Consider the following 18,544-nt stretch of genomic DNA (forward strand, 5'->3'; position numbering starts at 1 on the left):
CAGGAGATGGGAGTGATCACTCCCTCCTGCAAAACATTTCGCTGGAGTGACAGACGACTCCTGTGGCCAGACAAAATTTCTGAAGAATTACTATTACATCACGTCTGTAAAACTCAACTGACCTTCCTTATTGGGGTGCCAAGAATAAATGAAAAATGTAAAGGAACTGAATACATATGGTCTATCCAGGGGACCCAAAAGAGACTCAAATGCACGGTTGCATAAACACATGGTTTGTACCCATGATATTTGAATATCACATTTCTAAGGTTTTCAAATTTGGCTCGCTGGTGGCAAAGTGGTAAATAGAATCAAACTGAACTTTGATCCCTGAGATACAGCTAGGTCCAGAAGCATGTATCGGTTTTGGCAGTTACAGATCGATAAGGAACAGGCCAGAAACAGATAGTTTCCTCATGTATTTTGCATTTCTTACCTCAAATCTAATGCCGCGATGACCTAGGATTTGCAGTACACGAAGTGAAATGAATTATGTTACGGACATAGATCATTTCGAGTACTGACCAATGATCATTGACCGACGCGACCTGAACAGACACGATGATGATGCAAACCGATACGAACCAGGAAAAAGATTATAGTCGCATCCTCACCAATGACATGATGCCGAGCAGGCGGGGCAAACATTTATTTGATTCAGGACACAAGGATATTTTGGCCTTCATTATTTAGGAGTCAGTCTATGTAGGTCAAATCAAAGTGGGTGTGACATGTGATGTATCCTTGCTTGGAGTACCTACCATAAAAGTATTATCGAAAACAAGTCCATATCGCTATTATGTAGAGTACGACACACAGACCGAACAGCGGTTCATGTCCTCATAATTGTTCTGTCGTAGATCTGATTTTATCAGTTCATGCATTGATTTTCTTCAGTCTGTGTATCGCCGGTTCCGTTCAGCCAAAAAGAATGACTGACGACATTTGTGGGAAAAACTACAGATGAAAAGGACGGGTGACTGAATAAAAAAAGGCCCCTTATCTTACCGTTTTGAAAAAGATCCCCAATCTAATCCCCTGCCGGTATCTTTTCAAAACAGCCCATCCAAAATAATCGAAAAAGATCCTCTAGTTCAACCAGGCCAGTAGTCCTTGCCGCCCCACCCGTCCAAACGAAATGTGAGGACACAACACAAATCAATACTTGCATACATTGTTTCCAGCAAAATATGAGTGAACTTTGAAGATAAACTCCACTAATGATAAAACACAAAGTTAAAAAACCGCAACATATTTAAAATGATGAACACCTTGGTACACTTCACTTCAAGACAAACTACCAAAAAAAAGGGGCAATGTACGCATCATAATCATAATGATAAGAAACAGGTGTTAATCTGCATATTGATTAGTTCCATAGGCTCTCCAGTCTCTGTCCATAAGGAACATACTAGAGTAACCAGCACAATCTTTCCACCTTGCGGTTTTCATTTCTTTTTTGTCAAGAAAATTATTTTATCTCAGATATCTATTTTGAGAGAGTCTTTGATGGGTGATTTTTAGCAGAGTCTTTAATGCCTGATTTTTAGCAGCGAGTCTTTGATGAGTTCGCAAGATGTTGAAATTTGAACCGACTGACTCCATTCTGAAACCGCCTGATTTTAATTCAAAACGGGCGGAGGTGGTTCAACCAGATTCCAGGTCAAATCAAATTATAGCGTGGTGAATAGCGTAGGGAAAAGATTCTTGATTGAACTGGATGCAAGGATGCATGTGATTTTTCCTTAGGTCACCATTGGTGGGTAGATGGCAGGTTTAGTTTGCAAGTTTGCTTATACAGAAATTGCGCATGTGATTTTGATGTTGTTGGGAGCTTTGGATAATTATCTTCCGGGTTGTTAACCTTTAGCTGAGCCACCCTCTATCATTTCTCCGGTCTGTATTTTATAATAACTGGATGCATCGATGCACCAGTTCCATCTATCGTTAGATAAGTGCATTGCATGCTACATTGATGAAGAAATTTTCAATTTTGGTCAAGAACAAGTTGTTTTTGACCAATTTTTGAGACAGAATGGCAGGAAGGAGAGGTAGGAGATTTGCTTGAGATGATGTGGTTGATGAAGTCAACCTAATGGCTGAGTATTCTGAGCCAGAAGCTGACAATAATAGCGAGGACGATTCGGATAGTGAAAATGAACATGATGACAATGTAAATGTAGACCTAGAGCTTCTAGCTGTAGTTCATGCTGATATGAGTTCTGATAGTGATGATGATGACCAGACCCAACCCCCCAGGAGCAGGAGGAGAGGTGGCAATGCTAACAGGGGCAGAGGCAGGGTTAGGGCTGCTGATGAAGCTCAAATAAACTGGCAGGAACTGATCCATTATATATGCCCCACATGTCTATGAAATAAAGGGCCCAGCTCAATTTGAAACAATATGTATCATTTTCTTGTAATTTAGCTAAAACAATAAGACCAGCCTGCATGTAGATAATGCATTATAATAGTACCGGCAAATGGTTCACTGCTGCGAGTCACATAGGTACAATGTAGGCCCTGAATGAAATAAATGTTCACCTCACCCGCCCGGCATCGCATCATTGGTGCCCAGTTTGTATCGTCCTCGGTTCATGTTGTCATGTCAGGTGATCCGTCAATGATCATCAGTTAGTACTCTGAAAGACCTAAGTCCATAACGTAATATATTTTGGTTCCTGTGCTGCAACATCTAGGTCATAGCAGCCATAGATTTGAGGTACAATACACGAAGCGATCATTGGTTTCTGGCTGGTTCCTATCGGTAAGGTGCCAAATAAATACTTACCTGTGGACCTGGCTGTGGTCCCTGTAATATTTATGTACCTTACTGTGACTTGAACAAGAGTAATGGTAGAAGTATGGACATGGTCCCTGTAGAATTTACCTTTGTTTGATCTGAGCGAGAGTAATGGTAGAAGTATGGATTATACTCGGTGTAGTACTCATCCTTCAACACAAAAACACCCTTGCCAGATCCCGTAGGCTTTCTAAAAGAATAGAAAAGGTATAATAGCGAGGAATTATTTTTTTACGAGATAGTATCAAAACACATTACCTTGACATTTCATGACTATACACAAGTTATTTTATCAGAAGAACATGTTGATTCTCCTATTACAATTGGGTAGCAGTCAACAAAACTAGAGCAATGACGATGGCAAGCCCATCACAAATCTCCCTGCTTTTGATATGCAGGATTGTAGAGGTGGATAATTTTATGATGAGTGTGTTGTAATGGTGTGTGTGCGTATGCGTGTGATGGTGAAGGTATTTGTCGTTGAGAATGTGTATGTGGTGAAGTTGAGATTAGTGTTCAAAGAAACCTCAAATGTATCATTGTTGGTACATAAAGAGTCAACATTGTATCTGAAATCGGATAGATTTATGATCAAATAATATAATTCAAGTATAAGAATGATGAAAACTAGCATCTTCATGATTTATGAAGGATATATAGAGCTATTTATAGGGGCTACAAATACCCCGAAACAATGGGCTACAACTACCCTGAGGGTACCTTGGTCAAAAAAGTGTCTCAAAAAAATTTACTTTTAATAATGACATCAAACGCCGTGTACAATATCCTCTTCGCTCAATACTGGTCACCTGAACCAAGTTTCAAATACTCTAGTTTCTCACTTCTAACGTCTAGCCAGATCTTTACATAGTGCACATTCCTAGGCCCATAATGGGGGCAATTTTAGGCCTTCTCTTCAAGCCACTATTGCCAATGATGCTGCAGGTAAATTAATCAAGAAACTTACTTCCGTCGTGGGCCTACTAAAATGAACACATACACTGGTTTTATATATAAATACTGCAGTGGACATTAGGGGTGCGAAACCCGAGTATATCAATGCTCTATAAATGTGGAAAATTCATACTTTTTTGTGCATTTGTCTGATTGTTTACTTCTTATAGCCAAAGCTCTTACATAACATGTTGCATATTAAAAAAACTATTGATGTTGTGATACACAAGAGTCACCTCTTTTACATCCACGCTTCCCTTACCGAAAAGCAGTGTGGTGTCAGACAGGATTCAGTCAGGTTGCAATGTTACCTTATATTTTATGGTTGTGTTGAAATCAGTGGAAAGCAGTAATAGGGAGTGTTTTTCAGTCATGCTTTACCAAAGCAACCAAAAATAGAGGTCAGGGTCAGTGGTGAGACAGTCAAAATCAGTGGTAAGGCAGTAAAAAGCAGTGCCCATTTAAATATTTCGGCTGACTGATTTCCACTGTTTTTGACACTGAAAATGACTCCCACAATGCATCATGCACAGGGCTGGCAGTGGAGTTGTGTTAATTTAAATATTTCGCAGGACACTGAATCCACACTGAAACACCACTGATTTATGACTGCTGTTTCCTAAACCTGGAGGACGGAGCAGTCATTTTCAGTGTTAATATGAATAATTTATTCAATGGCATGAAGGCACGGATGCAGAGAGCGGTTTGGGGGAAGTGACCCCCCTGCTCATGACGACCAAAGAAATTGTGCAAAAAAGCAAAAACTTCTTGGCAACTACATGTATTACTTTTGCTGCCCTATTTCAGACGGTGTGTTTGCTTCCAATATGGCAGTGATGACGTCATCTGCAAGTCTCGCAGAAATAGAGGGCATCGAAGCAACTGTCTACCGATAGGCGGCCCCTAATTCGGTCCATCCAGGGTCGGTCAGCTGTGCATTGCTGTCAATGATATCATTGATGATATCATTCAAGGCTTTAATACAGGTTTAGATCAAAGTAACAGGTGCTGCTATAGCGCACACAGCTGATCAACACATGCATTATCATCGGCTGGTCATTCACTGATCGTCGACTGGAACCAGGAATTGGACATGCGCTCTCCGAGGCCACGTTGGAACTAAAAAATACAGTAGAACCTCCCTTAGCGGACACCTCTGCCAGGCGGACACCTCTACCTTACGGACACGTCTGGGCAGTCCTGATTTTTTTCTAAGTCATTTCCAATAACAAAAACCTCTGTACGGCGGACACCTCTCTACTCCGAATTGCGGACAGGGCGATAGCCAATTTTTGGTCCAATTCCCTCCAAATTACAGACCATAGGAAAAAACAATGGTTTCCCACGTGCGCTTGGAGAGTCAAGTAAGCCCGACAGGTGTGATATTTGCGTAATTAATCAGCGTAATTACCCCATGGCATTGTGTTTTTGTATCCTAATTAAGCCGCGGCATTTGTTTACTCATCTTTTCAACTAATCACATAGGCCTATTGTGTCAACAGACACTCATAAATCCATGCGGTTTGTCAGTGTTGCGGCGAATATGCGTTAGTAGAGAAATTTGAAAAAATTACTCATTAATCAAAGGTGGCTGATGGACAGAAATTATGGTGTTTTTTCACACATTATGACATGTCAAGGAGATTTTGCAATAAAAGGGGCACCTTTTACTAGAGAGATTATTCACTCTCTGAGTTCCAAAGTAGCTCACGTCATTCAACGCAACATCACAAGCAAAGACCGATCAGCCAAGAGGTTTAAAGTTTCTACGCTAGATGTCGACACAGAGAAAACCAAGACCTGCAAGGCGGGAACTTCAAATCCACCTATCGGACGATTTGGCATAACCTCTCTATTGCGGACACCTCTCTATTGCGGACACCTGGGCCCAGTCCCATGGGTGTCCAAGAAAAGGCGCCAAAAGTTTGACGAGCAATTGAGTAATTTTTTTGAGTGACGCGAAAATGCACTGACACTACGCTGAATGTGCCGATCCGCTTTCCTCCTGCCGAAAATTAATAAAACAATGTCCTTATTTACAACATGTGTAGGCTTATACAAAGATTATAGCAAATGGAGTGGAATGGTGATATCTACTATAACTTATGAACAACTATTATTGATATGAAACAAAGATTTAATGGATAATGGGTGCATCCTTGCTTTGCCAGGTGACAATCATTCCCAATTCAACATTTAAGGTAGCTATCTGATTTCGAAATTGCAGTGGGTGCTGCTAAATAAACAGAAGAGTCATCTCAGCAATAGTTTGCCTTTCCACCAGTAGAGCTTGGGAGTATGGTATATCGTGGTGATCATCGGTGGGGTGCCGCTCGAATAATGGAAGAGCAAATCCTCCTGCATCAGCAGTTTTTCGGCAAGAGCTGACGTTTGGACTACAGTAGATTTCACAGTAAAAACTTCAGATTTTTATCCATTTCTGCAAAAAATTGATTCGCCTCTGGCCATCAACCATATAAACAATCCCTGAAAGTTTCACGGTCATATGTGGTTTAGTTCTTGAGTTATCCTGCTGAAACCACAGATTGGAACGGAGAGAGAGAGATGAAGAAAAAAACAGTAGGAAATAAGGAAGACTGGCCATTTCGGATTGGGCGGTCTTAGTAAAGGTAATAAACTGGAACACAGTTCCGAGTATTATCACTCTACTCAAGTCTGAGGCTAATTCAGCCTTATCTATAGACTTCGTTCCTAACTCACTAAAAATATTTAATCAACTTGACTATGAATAAAACTAAATGCCTTATGACATGCTTGTGCCTTTTTAACCATACAAAATACTGAAAAACATGGAATACACGCTGCTTAAATTGTCTTTGAAAATATGCATAATATACTATAACTCACTTCAAATCGAATCAGTCTACCTGGCACGCAAAAATTGCCAAAATAATGGTGAGATACCACAAGTATATTAGGTCTGCAAAAATGGCCAGGGCCATTGTGCTCACCTCATGTGGAGGAAAGATGGATAAAGAGCATGGTATTGTGTCATGTAGTGTTAGGTTTGATGTAGGTCCAAGCAATTACAATTTCCCCAAAATGGCCAATTTACAGTACATTCGATCTCTGTGACCTTGAAAAGTAGGTCAAATCAAAGAAGACCCGGGTGACACATTGAATGGTTGTTAGAATTAGATGTACCTATGATATAAAATTGGTGCCAATCGGGCAAGTCATTACTAGGAATAATGGCATTTTGAAGAATTTAGGATTTGGCCCCCTCCCTGGAGGCCAAACGGCAAATCAGATCGCACCAAACTTCGGTACCTGAGATCACCTGACCAAGGGTACATGTGTACTTAATTTGTGATCAATAGTCATTGGAGTTAAGAAACGTGCCATAGTTATGGCCTGACGGCAAATTTATGCCATTTGACCTCTGTGACCTTGACAAGAAGGTCAAATTAAAAACCTGTGTGACATATACTGTATGGTGGTTAGATGTACCCATGATATCAAATTGGTGGCAATCGGGCAAGAAGTTAAGGAATAATCACATTTTTAAGGTTTTTTGATTTTGCCCCCTGGTGGTCAAGTGGTGAATCATATTGGACCAAACTTTGGTCCCTGAGATCACCTGACTAAGGGGTAAATGTGTATCAAATTTGGTATCAATAGTCATTGCTGTTTAGAAACGTGCCATCGTTACATCCTAACGGCCAATTTACACCATTTGACCTCTGTGACCTTGAAAAGGAGGTCAAATAAAAAACCCGGAGGATATATGATGCACCTTTGCTAGAAGTACCTACCATATTTTTTTCAAAATTTCCCGACTACTATTAAGGGAGATATTGCATATTTTCACTTTTAACGTTTGGCCCCCTGGTGGCCAAACCATGAATCGAATCGGACCGAAACTTGGTCTCCTAGGTATCATTACATAAGGGTACATGTGTACCAAGTTTCAACTCAATAGCTCCAACAGTTACGAAACGTGCCCTGCTAACGGACGACGGACGACGACGACGACGACGACGACGACGACGACGACGGACGACGGACGCCACGGTATGGGATAAGCTCACCTCTGCTAAGAGGTGAGCTAAAAATACAACATCTGTCTCGCCATTACAAAGGCAACACAATAAGAAAACATTTGACCCAATATTTGAAATTCTGAGGAACGTTGCATCAAAACATTTAATAACAAGAGGCCCAAGGGCCTGGCGCTCAGCTGAAATATATGAAGATGGAAAGTACCCGATACATCTCTTTCAACCTCAGTTTTGTCAATATATCAGGCAAACATACCAAAGTAAAAAGACTTTTAAATGGTGACAAATATGCCACTTATTAGTCAAATCTAAGTGCCTGAGCCAGGCTGACCTTGAAAAGTAGGTCAAATAGAAAGCCCGTGTGATATCATGTAAAGGAGACTTATTGTACACCAACCATAAAATTCATGTCACTCTGGATACAGCAAAGGCTTTAAAATAGAAAAAAAAAACCAAGATGGCCGCCCACCAAATTATTCAAAAAAGTAAAGAAAATGTATTTACAAGTGAAAAAAGTAAAAATTAAAAAAAAAAAAAAATTGACCCGAAGTGGGATTGGAACCGACAACCTTCAGAGTCATACAAGAGCGGGAAATTCAAATCAAGCTTAAACTAGGTCAACACAGATTTTGGCTCAGTAACGCCAACTGGTAGTATCAATCAAAACTACTCTTAGTAGTTTCAAGACCTACATGCATGCGGTCCTTTTCAACTTTATTTCAAGCTTCTATCTGCTTGAATAAAGCGCCAAAAAATTGTTTTGTGATTTAGGCTTTTTGCCCCCTGGTGGCCAAACTGTTAATCCTTCCGGACCCACACTTGGTCTATTCAGGAGTCCTGAAGGGTCTAAATGGCTTATAGGGAAAATCTATCGCCTATCCGCCATAGTTTTGAAACGTGCCTGTTTAACGGACGGACAGACACACAGACAGACAGACAGACAGACGGACATTCATTCTACCATTTACTCATATGAATAGCTCAGCTTGTCAGCTGAGCTAAAAACGACCATCAGAGGGAGACTTTAATATGTTTTGTGCTGTTGTGACTTTTTAAATGCATGCTTATTATGCTGATAATTCTCAGCTACTGCTAAAAATTATAGACATTAGATTATATATTAGTGACAGCTTCTTTCATAAAATGGTTTATTTTATCAACAAATAACAAAATATGATATATAAATAGGACCTGACACTTTTTGGTGTGTCTGCAGGTGATTTTATGGAGAACTATAAATGCTGTGTAGGGCAGTAATCATTTTCGTGGGCTACGTGGTGATGCGATAGCCTCTTTGCAAATCGAAAAAATTATTTCCTTTACCACATTCGCGGTACTCCTTCTCAAGATGGTGGCAACTTACTAGCACCAGAGGCATTGTAAGGAACGAAATGTTGCTCTAGGGCCAAGAATAGTCAACATGCAGCTTCAAGTTCAAACAGGAGAGCAGAATATGACTACGAAATTATGACATCAAAGTGTTGGCTTTTTAAAGAATTCTTAATTTCTGGGGCCAATAACACCCCCTGGCGGAAAATATTTAACTAATGCATATTTTTCCCAGAAATTTTATAATTTTAGCTAAATTTTAGACGAAATTGAACACTATTCTTTATCCAGTAAGTGAAATAAGCCTTTTTAAACAAGTCGTCATGCAGGCTGATGTAGGTCAAATTGCCCTGATTTTTGGGTTCTGATAAGAGAACAAGAGGCCCAAGGGCCTGGCGCTCAGCTGAGTTAATATCATTAATATCTTCCCGGTGTTTAGTTCATTATGCATGAAAATGGCATGCTCCATGGTATTTGATATCCTTTTGCGTTCACAACGGTACCAATGTTTTTGGTTGACATAATTATGCCACTGTTCATTCCTCAATCCTGACCATAATTCGGGTGAAATCATCGTATGAAAATATTAACCGAAACATGAAGTTTATGCCATGAATGAGCATACTCATTGTCATAGCCTCGTTTACAAGTACGAAGTATTTTCCCGCGAATATTCAAAACTGCTTGGCTCCTTGCCAGTTAAATAACATGTGACAATACACAATTGATGGAAATTGTAAATCATTTTTTTATCTATCAGGGGAAACAAGCTGATGATGATCAAATAAATCATTCATGAGAAATCGTTTTGTTGCTGAAGCTTGCATGACGAAGTTAATGCTAAACCTTTTCTTGTGCGCTACTGCACCACCGTAGTTTTCTATTTAGACCAGCGATGACGTCATTTCTGGTGATTCCCTACGTTGTCCAATGAGCGCTTTTTAAAATGTGCCATTTGGTATTGTACAGTATGCAATGTATTTTTTCAGCGCTGCCAGTTGCCGAACAGAATGCCGTAGCTCCCTCAATTTCCAATCAATTTTTATAGGAGTGACATTATTGTATTGCTTAGAATGTCTACTTTTTACTCATGATAGAATCGTAGAACTAAAACTTAATAGGCGAACAGAATCATGCCGATTCACTGCACATACTGTGGGAATTCTCCACCTCAAAATACATCGGCGATGTCATCGCGAACAGAGCATGCACTTCCGATATCGTTTTCACAGAAATGTGACGAAATTTTCAAGAACTAATTTCTGAAAGTAGTCCCTAAAGACCTTATGACTACCACTGAAACGAACTGGTGATAATATCGCCTACCAGACTACTTTTTAAGCAGAAAATTGGGTACTTGAGTGTCATTGAGCTCCAAGATTATTGCACATGGCGTAAACAACATGCCGCCATTTTGTCTCCGCTTCGGTATTTCGTACGCCGCTTATAATGCACCTTCTCAATTAAAACCAACATAATAAGGCCATTTTGTATTGTACAGTATGCAATGTATTTTTTCAGCGCTGCAAGTTGCCGAACAGAATGCCGTAGCTCCCTCAATTTCCAATCAATTTTTATAGGAGTGACATTATTGTATTGCTCAGAATGTCTACTTTTTACTCATGAAAGAATCGTAGAACTAAAACTTAATAGGCGAACAGAATCATGCCGATTCACTGCACATACTGTGGGAATTCTCCACCTCAAAATACATCGGCGATGTCATCGCGAACAGAGCATGCACTTCCGATATCGTTTTCACAGAAATGTGACCAAATTTTCAAGAACTAATTTCTGAAAGTAGTCCCTAAAGACCTTATGACTACCACTGAAATGAACTGGTGATAATATCGCCTACCAGACTACTTTTTAAGCAGAAAATTGGGTACTTGAGTGTCATTGAGCTTCAAGATTATTGCACATGGCGTAAACAACATGCCGCCATTTTGTCTCCGCTTCGGTATTTCGTACGCCGCTTATAATGCACCTTCTCAATTAAAACCAACATAATAAGGCCTTACATCGTTGATTGAATAGGAACACCACACAAAACACAATAAAGTGGGGGTACAATCGATTACGAAGCTGAAGTGAACAGTGATAATTCCTGGAGCTACTGCTTTTGTTGTGTAGCTGCCATGTTTGGAGAACTGGCAATTAGGAGACTTCATTGATGGCTGACGTCATCGGGCGGGAATTTGAATCGGCAGAAATAATTAAAAGGCAGGTAGCGCCCTCTCCTGTTAAAATTTTGAACTTTTTCTCAATAAAATAGATTTTCAAGAATTTTATCTTATGGATAGACAGACATACAGAATTTGAACATTAATTCTACCAGCTAAGCTGACAAACTAAAAATTGAAAACGAGTATGACTGATAAGTGAGACAGACCTCAGATTGACTTTTATATATTTGATTTAAACATCAAAACCGTGTGAAACAAACGGCAACGACAAACAAGAGGCCCAAGGGCCTGGCGCTCAGCTGGATGACCTAATAACACATGACTGAGGGTGTAAAGTAGTAAATATCAGCTTTATACTACTGTTTGAAGGTCAAGAGAAGACGTTATACCACTAAAATTTACAATGCAGAGCTGCCAGCTGGATGAGATATGACTGAACTAATCATCCATGGAATGTAAATATTACAGGAGGCAAAAGAAGATATCCCCAGTTCAGTATGTTATGTCGGTAGCTTTGCAGACAAGAAGTGTCAGAGAGGATGTGACTTCTCCATGGACAACTGTAGTATGTCCAGGCTGGGTTGTACAGCACAAGGATACAAAATGCTGTCTGTAATTGAGAGGTATCCTGATAACAGATGTCAAAATAAATAGAAATGACCAGTTTGGGACTAACACCACTGTCTTTTTTTTTAATGAGGTAGAGATTACAGGAGTCAACAAAATTAACTTTATTGAAAGAAATTGACCTGTCCTGCAGGTGATTTGAATTTACTAAGGGTCGTTTTTCATGACATTGTGCTCTACTGCGTATCCCTAGTGAGTCGATCGGGAACCCATCTATTTTTTATTTAGATCAGCGATGATGTCATTTCTGGTGATTCCCTATGTTGTCCAATGAGCGCTTTTTCAAGTGTGCCATTAGGAACCTTTCTCTAGTCACCCCCAACGTACATACCAAAAAGTTCTCCTCAAAATTGACGAAAACCAATTTCAAGCACGCCGCCATAGTGAGAATCAATACGAGCCCATTTTCGAAAGGAACCTTCCTTTAGTAAAGGTCAACCCACCAAAAAATTTTTGTGGTTATCGCTAAAAGCATTCAACTTAAAATGAGCGGAAACAAAGAGTTTGCAGACGCCTGACGCCTGACAGACATCAGTAAAACATAATGCCTGAGCAATGCTTTACGCATTGGCGGGGGCATAAAAAGGGGCGAAATGGGAATGGGGAAGTGGGAAAGGGGTGAACTGGGAACGGGGCGACATGAAAAAGGGGCGAAATGGGAATAATTTAGGGGCAAAGTGGGAAGGGTCGAAATCGGAAGACACTGATGTGTGAGCAGAGTACAACTGCGCAGCTATGCCATCAAAGCCCGGGCTTTTTAATTAATTCTAAACTTTCTGGGGCCAATAACACCCCCTGGTGGCTAAAATTGAACTAATTCATAATTTTTTGTGGAATCTTATAATTTGAGCTACGTCATAGACCAAAATTACACTCAATTCTTCAGCCAGTAAGCGAGATAAGCCTCTTCATACAAGGTCATCTTGAACACTGGATGTAGGTCAAATCGTGCTGATTTTCAGTTTCTAATGAGAGAAAAATATTACCCTAAATTACACATTTTTGAAATGTTCTCATGCTTAAAGAACCTATTTACCAGATGAACAACATTTTGTTAAAAGACTCAAAAAACAACCTTTTTATAGAATAAATTTCTCAGGACAGGCCAGCTCAGCAAACAGGAAGGCCTGATTCTCGACAAGATCTCCAAAATTGTGGTAGCTGTTGTTTATGCGGTTTTCAGCATATTGTCACAAATGTCGTTGGTTGAATGCATATCATGGAAGGAATAAGTATTTGAAAGCCTGCATCACAGTGGATAACCGTAGTGGTTTAGCAACTACTATGTACGGTTCAACGAACTTCCGTTTTGCCATGATCTTCCAGGTAGCACATATTTTTTTTCATTTTCAGTAAGTTCCTGTGGTTTAATCCAGTTCTGCTTTTTATGCATGCATCATCGATCAATGTAGTTTACATCAGTATGCCCATGCGGATGTAACTTCGAGAAACGAAACTAATATTCACGTTGAAAGGTGAAAATGTTATGATGTTCAAAGACATTATTTCATGGCAAAGCCTCATAAATTGACACCATTCTTGCAGGGCTATCTTGTACTGCAATGTCAAGAGTAAAGACTGATGAAGTAGGAAGTAATATGCATTCTGCATTGCTGAGATACAGGGTAAAATATCTTCATGCAAGTGTACAGTGTTTAGCAATAGTATTGTACACTGATTTAGAAATATAACACACTGAAAGTGTATGGGTTGTATGGTCCAACAATTAAAAATTCTTTATAGCATTTCACTCGAAATATGTCTAAATATGGCCCAGACAGTCATAATTCCCAATCTAAAACGAAACTTTACCACCAATTTTACCACGTTTATTTATAGGATGTTCATGGAGACAAGAAGAACTGGGATCACCATGCTGTTCCGTGCATGGAGTGCTACAGTATACGTCGGAATTTCGACATACAGATTGTGTTTGTTAAACCTACAAGGTGAAGTCGCTGAACCATACTCGAGGATTGGCTAATCATGTATGGTCATTGCAGAAATCTGTCAAAATCACTAAAAAAATTAAGAAAAGGGCAGAATTTCGAATGAAATACTACGGAACACATACCCAGAGGTTTACTCTATAGCTTCGAAGGGAATGTGACGGCCTACTGTTGACAAGACAGCGATTACATGGTACCCTACTAAATTTGTTTAAAATTGTAAATAAATAACCTTATAAATGACAAAAACTATCACGATATGATCTGAAGGACATAGTAAATTGTATCTAGCAATTTCCCAGGCCGCTACAACGCCAACATTTATTCATCTCTTCCATATTTTATTTCATTAGCTGACATTCAACTCACGTTGTCTGCTAGATTGCATAAGCGGCAATTTGTTGAACCGTACATTTGGTCGCTAAACCACAACGGTTATCCATCGCGGTCATGTGAATGGACATTTACAGATAAATTTTACCTCTGTGAACAGGGAAATAGGGCAAGGTCAAATTCATTTGACCACTTCATTAAACTTCATCAGATTAATCAATGACATCCATCCAAGGATCATACAGTGAATGTTCCTTGTGATATGACCTACATATAATTTTATGACCTTGACCTACACCAGAAAGGTAGGCAACACTGACCTCTATGAGTTGAAAAGTAGGTCGAGTTCAAATTGTTTCAAGCATTATGTTAGGTGAGACATGGACGCCAACATGGACATCAATCAATGATATACTTCCCGAGCTCAACTCCTTTGAGCAGGCTGAATAATATTTCTGTTGACATTTTCCGTGTGGGAATTTGACATCATAGTTTTTTCAGCTAGTCAGATATGAAGACAAATATTTTCAATAGCAAACAATTTAGGAAATAGCATCAGCCAACCAATGAAACAATAGCACAAATATACAATTTGACTCCTTCTTTGAGATGTACAGGTTCCCAGGGTCCGGTTGTTCAAAAGCACAAAAGTCACGTTAACCCTAATGGTTATGTTAAGTATCCATAAGGACGTTATCTCTTTCAGTTAATCCCATTGAAATTTTCACGTTAAGACTTAATGCTTCTGTTAAAACTAATGTTGTTTTGAACAACTCAGCCCAGGTATGTGCAGAGTCTCACTCAAACATAATAAACTTACTTGAATTCTGCAACATCCCCAATTACAGAATCAAATGCAACTTCATCCTGAAAAGGGAAACAAAACAGAAAGTAATATAAGACATGATTTTTTTATGTACATGACCACGAAAGCGAAATAAAACATTCCAAAATTAGTGATGCCCAATATATTTGTTCGATTGGACAACAAAAGAGAGGGGCTCTTTTTGTGAGAAAATCACCTCTGAGATTGTGAGCATTAGATTAGACTTATTGGTGTCATTTACTAGATCGGAGGATAATACCTGAAGTGATCACCATATTCCACTGCTTTATAATGCTGACAACTATACTCTCCAAAATCAGCTAGGCCAAAAAAAGCATTGAAATGATACAGTCATTAGATTAGGACTCATGGCATCTTTTGCATTTTCAGTTTTAGCCCCCTAGTGGCCATTTCGAGAGCAAATCAGATTGGAATTAGTTGTCAGAAGCCATCCGATCTAGAGGTTCATACATTCATAGTTTCAACACCACAACCCTAGCAGTCCCATAGTTACACCCTAGCAACCAATTTACGCAATGCCTCCCTCTGTGACCTCGAAAGTAGGTCAAATCAAAAACCTTGAAAAGATCGACTGAAACAATATGACAGGCTCGCTTTTCTGTGGTGGCAGATGGTCTAGTAGGCATTCAGGATAAAAGAAGACTGACACACATCATACATCAAACATTAAACATTTAATAAACAATGATTTTTGAATGGTGTGAATTACCGTACAACATTCTTGTTTTTGGCATGACAGATGGTGGAAAAATCATATTTCATACTGGATTTACTAGAAAACAAATTTTATACAAAAATAACAATATGGATGAAACATATCAAATCAGACCCTGCAGATTTGAAGGTACACATGGTTATCCAGAAAATATTGTTGCTGAAAATATAACTTATTGTCTTGAGAATGCTATTAATGAATTTAAAAGTCAAGACTTTCAAATGTTATTCATTGTGATGACTGTGCAAATTCATGGGAATCAATAAATAACTGTACAAAATGTACTCAATTAGCATTCTCAGGTAGACATTTAAGAATTTCCGTTTGGTTATTAATTCAGAAATATAACGCTGTTTGTAAAGATGTTCGAGAAAATTGAAAACATGGCATGTTTCTAAACAATCAATCATATTATGACAAAATTTAAACTGTTTTATTTCGAATTATGATAAACTTGCAGTGATGAACCACCTTAATGCAGTTGTATATTATGCGTAAAAAGTTACCTGTTATAGATATATATGTTTATAACTATCAATGGAAATTGAAAGAGCTATCCTTAAGGTTGAAACTGATGAAGAAGAACTGAACTGCTCAATGTCTGTCAAAGCCGATTATTGAACAAATGAGCATTCCGTTACAGGTTTCCTTTAAGAAACATGCTACATGTATTCTATACAGGTCAAATCAACAATCAATTCAGTTTATAGTTGTTAGCTATAGCGGTTAAGAAAGGTGCCATTGTTACACTAAAATAGTCGATACATGCCATTTGACCTCTGTCACCTTGAAAATTATGTTAAATCAAAAACCCATATGATATGTGATGTATCATTCATCACTTATAAGGTTTTCATTTCTGGCTCCTAGTGGCCAAGTCAGAGTCAAAATCAAAATTCAGTGTCAGAGGTCACCTGACCTTGGGGGCGCCGTGTACAAAGTTTAAAGTTCATAGCCATAGCGGTTAAGAAATGTAGGACAGTTTTTCAAACAGAATACAGGCCACGACGCCGGACATGGCTGTTTTGTACAGACTCCCCTACGGTGAGCCAAAAAAGCAAGTTTCGCACCAATAATGGTATTATTTTAAATCATACTTCGTAGCGAGATGATAGATGTCGTCGAGGATGTGTCAACACCTCTTGTGACATCTTGTGCCGAGGCACCTTCTGTAATACTTAAATTTTAGGCATACTACACGCCACCTCCTGTCGGGCAATATTTAGAGTGACTCTTTCAAGTCGTTTTGTAAACCAATTAAATTTACTCCCTTTTCTTCTGACTTTTCTACGGCGGCGAGGGGACATTGTGAAAAAAATAATAAACTCGCACTGCGACTTTTTAAACACGCACTGCGACTTTTTAAACTCGCAATGCTACTTTTTAAACTCGCAATGCGACTTTTTAAACTCGTACTGCGATTTTTCAAACACACACTGCGACTTTTCAAACTCGCACTGCGACTTTTCAAACACGCACTGCGACTTTGCAAACTCGCACTGCGACTTTTTTTATCCAATCACAGCCGTGTTTACAACGACATGTGTTGCTGCGCTTGAGTTGTAAGAGTTCATAATTCAGGCAATTATTTCACTCATCTGAATCTCTTCTCTACATTTTGCAGGCCGTAGTTGGGTCCAAATGCTATCATGGAGAGTCATGCAATCATCAGAGCTCAGATATTGTATAGGCCAACCACGTATAGAGGTTAACATGCTGGTGTAGTCTGAGGCTACGGTTGCCTCAGTGTAACTGGGCGTTAACCATATATATATATATGTATATACAATGCATGCATTGGAAGCTGTACTGGCTTCGGTATCAATGAATGCAACTGACAGTGATACAGAATCTGTTGAGCTGTTAAAGTGATTCTTTCACCTATGTGATGCCCTAATCATTTATTTGGGACGAGGCCTGTTGCCCGCTTAACTCCCTAACTCCCTACGCTGTTGCCGACCGCCACTTGGTTGTAGGCCTATAGGCCTACCCGTCCTACCCGTCCTCTGAACTACCGAACTTGACGAGTGTTTGGTCAACATATTTGGCGCCTGCCTGAGCTTCATGTGAATTGTATGCCCAATCAACTAAGCCCGTAATTGTCAACTAAGCCCGTAATTGTCAACGAAGGGTTAGTTCAATACCTGGCATGTGGCATTTGGCGATTGGCATTAGGCAATGACAATGTGTTACTTAGTATATCAAATGCTATAAAACAGGGGTTTATTGATGGTGACAATTCATCATTATTCTTTGGATCATTAACACAATTGAAATGACGTCACTCCTGGGATTTATTTTGTTGAATTTGATGATTTGAATTAATAAACAATTTAAAACATTTATGTGTAACCTCCTCATGTCTGTGCTAACAGGGTGCTCCAGTGTGCTGTCCCCACGTCTCGTCATATATTTTGTTCATAAACAATTCATGTTGACAGACTTTGAGTAGTGTACTTAAAGTATGTATTGAGTATCCTTGAGTTTCAATTGATTTGACAAGGGACGTTCCATAATTTCTGGACGGAGTCCGCCTACAATACTGATGAGTCATTATCTAGGAAGCTGCCCCATATCTACAATACAATACTATGCAGTACTGTTGAGCAGGACTCACTTGTCCCATGAGAGCCACGTCCTAAATGCCGGAAAATGATGAAAAATACTGTAGGAGCTGTGCCGCATCCCTAAGACACTACGTAAATCAAGGAAGGGAAGTAATGCTATCTGATTTTCTCAGGATGCATTGCTACAGTGTACTATGTTATTACTGTAGAGC

The 18,544-nt window shown here is 39.3% G+C and overlaps 1 protein-coding gene across 3 annotated transcripts in view; it reads right to left on the reverse strand.

The window, feature by feature from the left end:
• The window catches only part of LOC135485750 (E3 ubiquitin-protein ligase UBR2-like), a 650,469-nt gene that overhangs the window by 230,036 nt on the left and 401,889 nt on the right, over positions 1 to 18,544 (reverse strand). For all 3 annotated transcript variants that reach the window (XM_064768146.1, XM_064768147.1, XM_064768145.1), the window contains 2 exons: positions 15,024 to 15,070; positions 2,891 to 2,993 (listed from right to left, as the gene is read on the reverse strand). In XM_064768146.1, coding sequence (XP_064624216.1) covers positions 2,891 to 2,993; positions 15,024 to 15,070 — 150 coding nt within the window. The remainder of the gene's footprint in view (positions 1 to 2,890; positions 2,994 to 15,023; positions 15,071 to 18,544) is intronic.

This window comes from Lineus longissimus, chromosome 3 (assembly GCF_910592395.1).
Source record: "Lineus longissimus chromosome 3, tnLinLong1.2, whole genome shotgun sequence".
Classification (NCBI taxonomy): Eukaryota; Metazoa; Nemertea; class Pilidiophora; order Heteronemertea; family Lineidae; genus Lineus; species Lineus longissimus.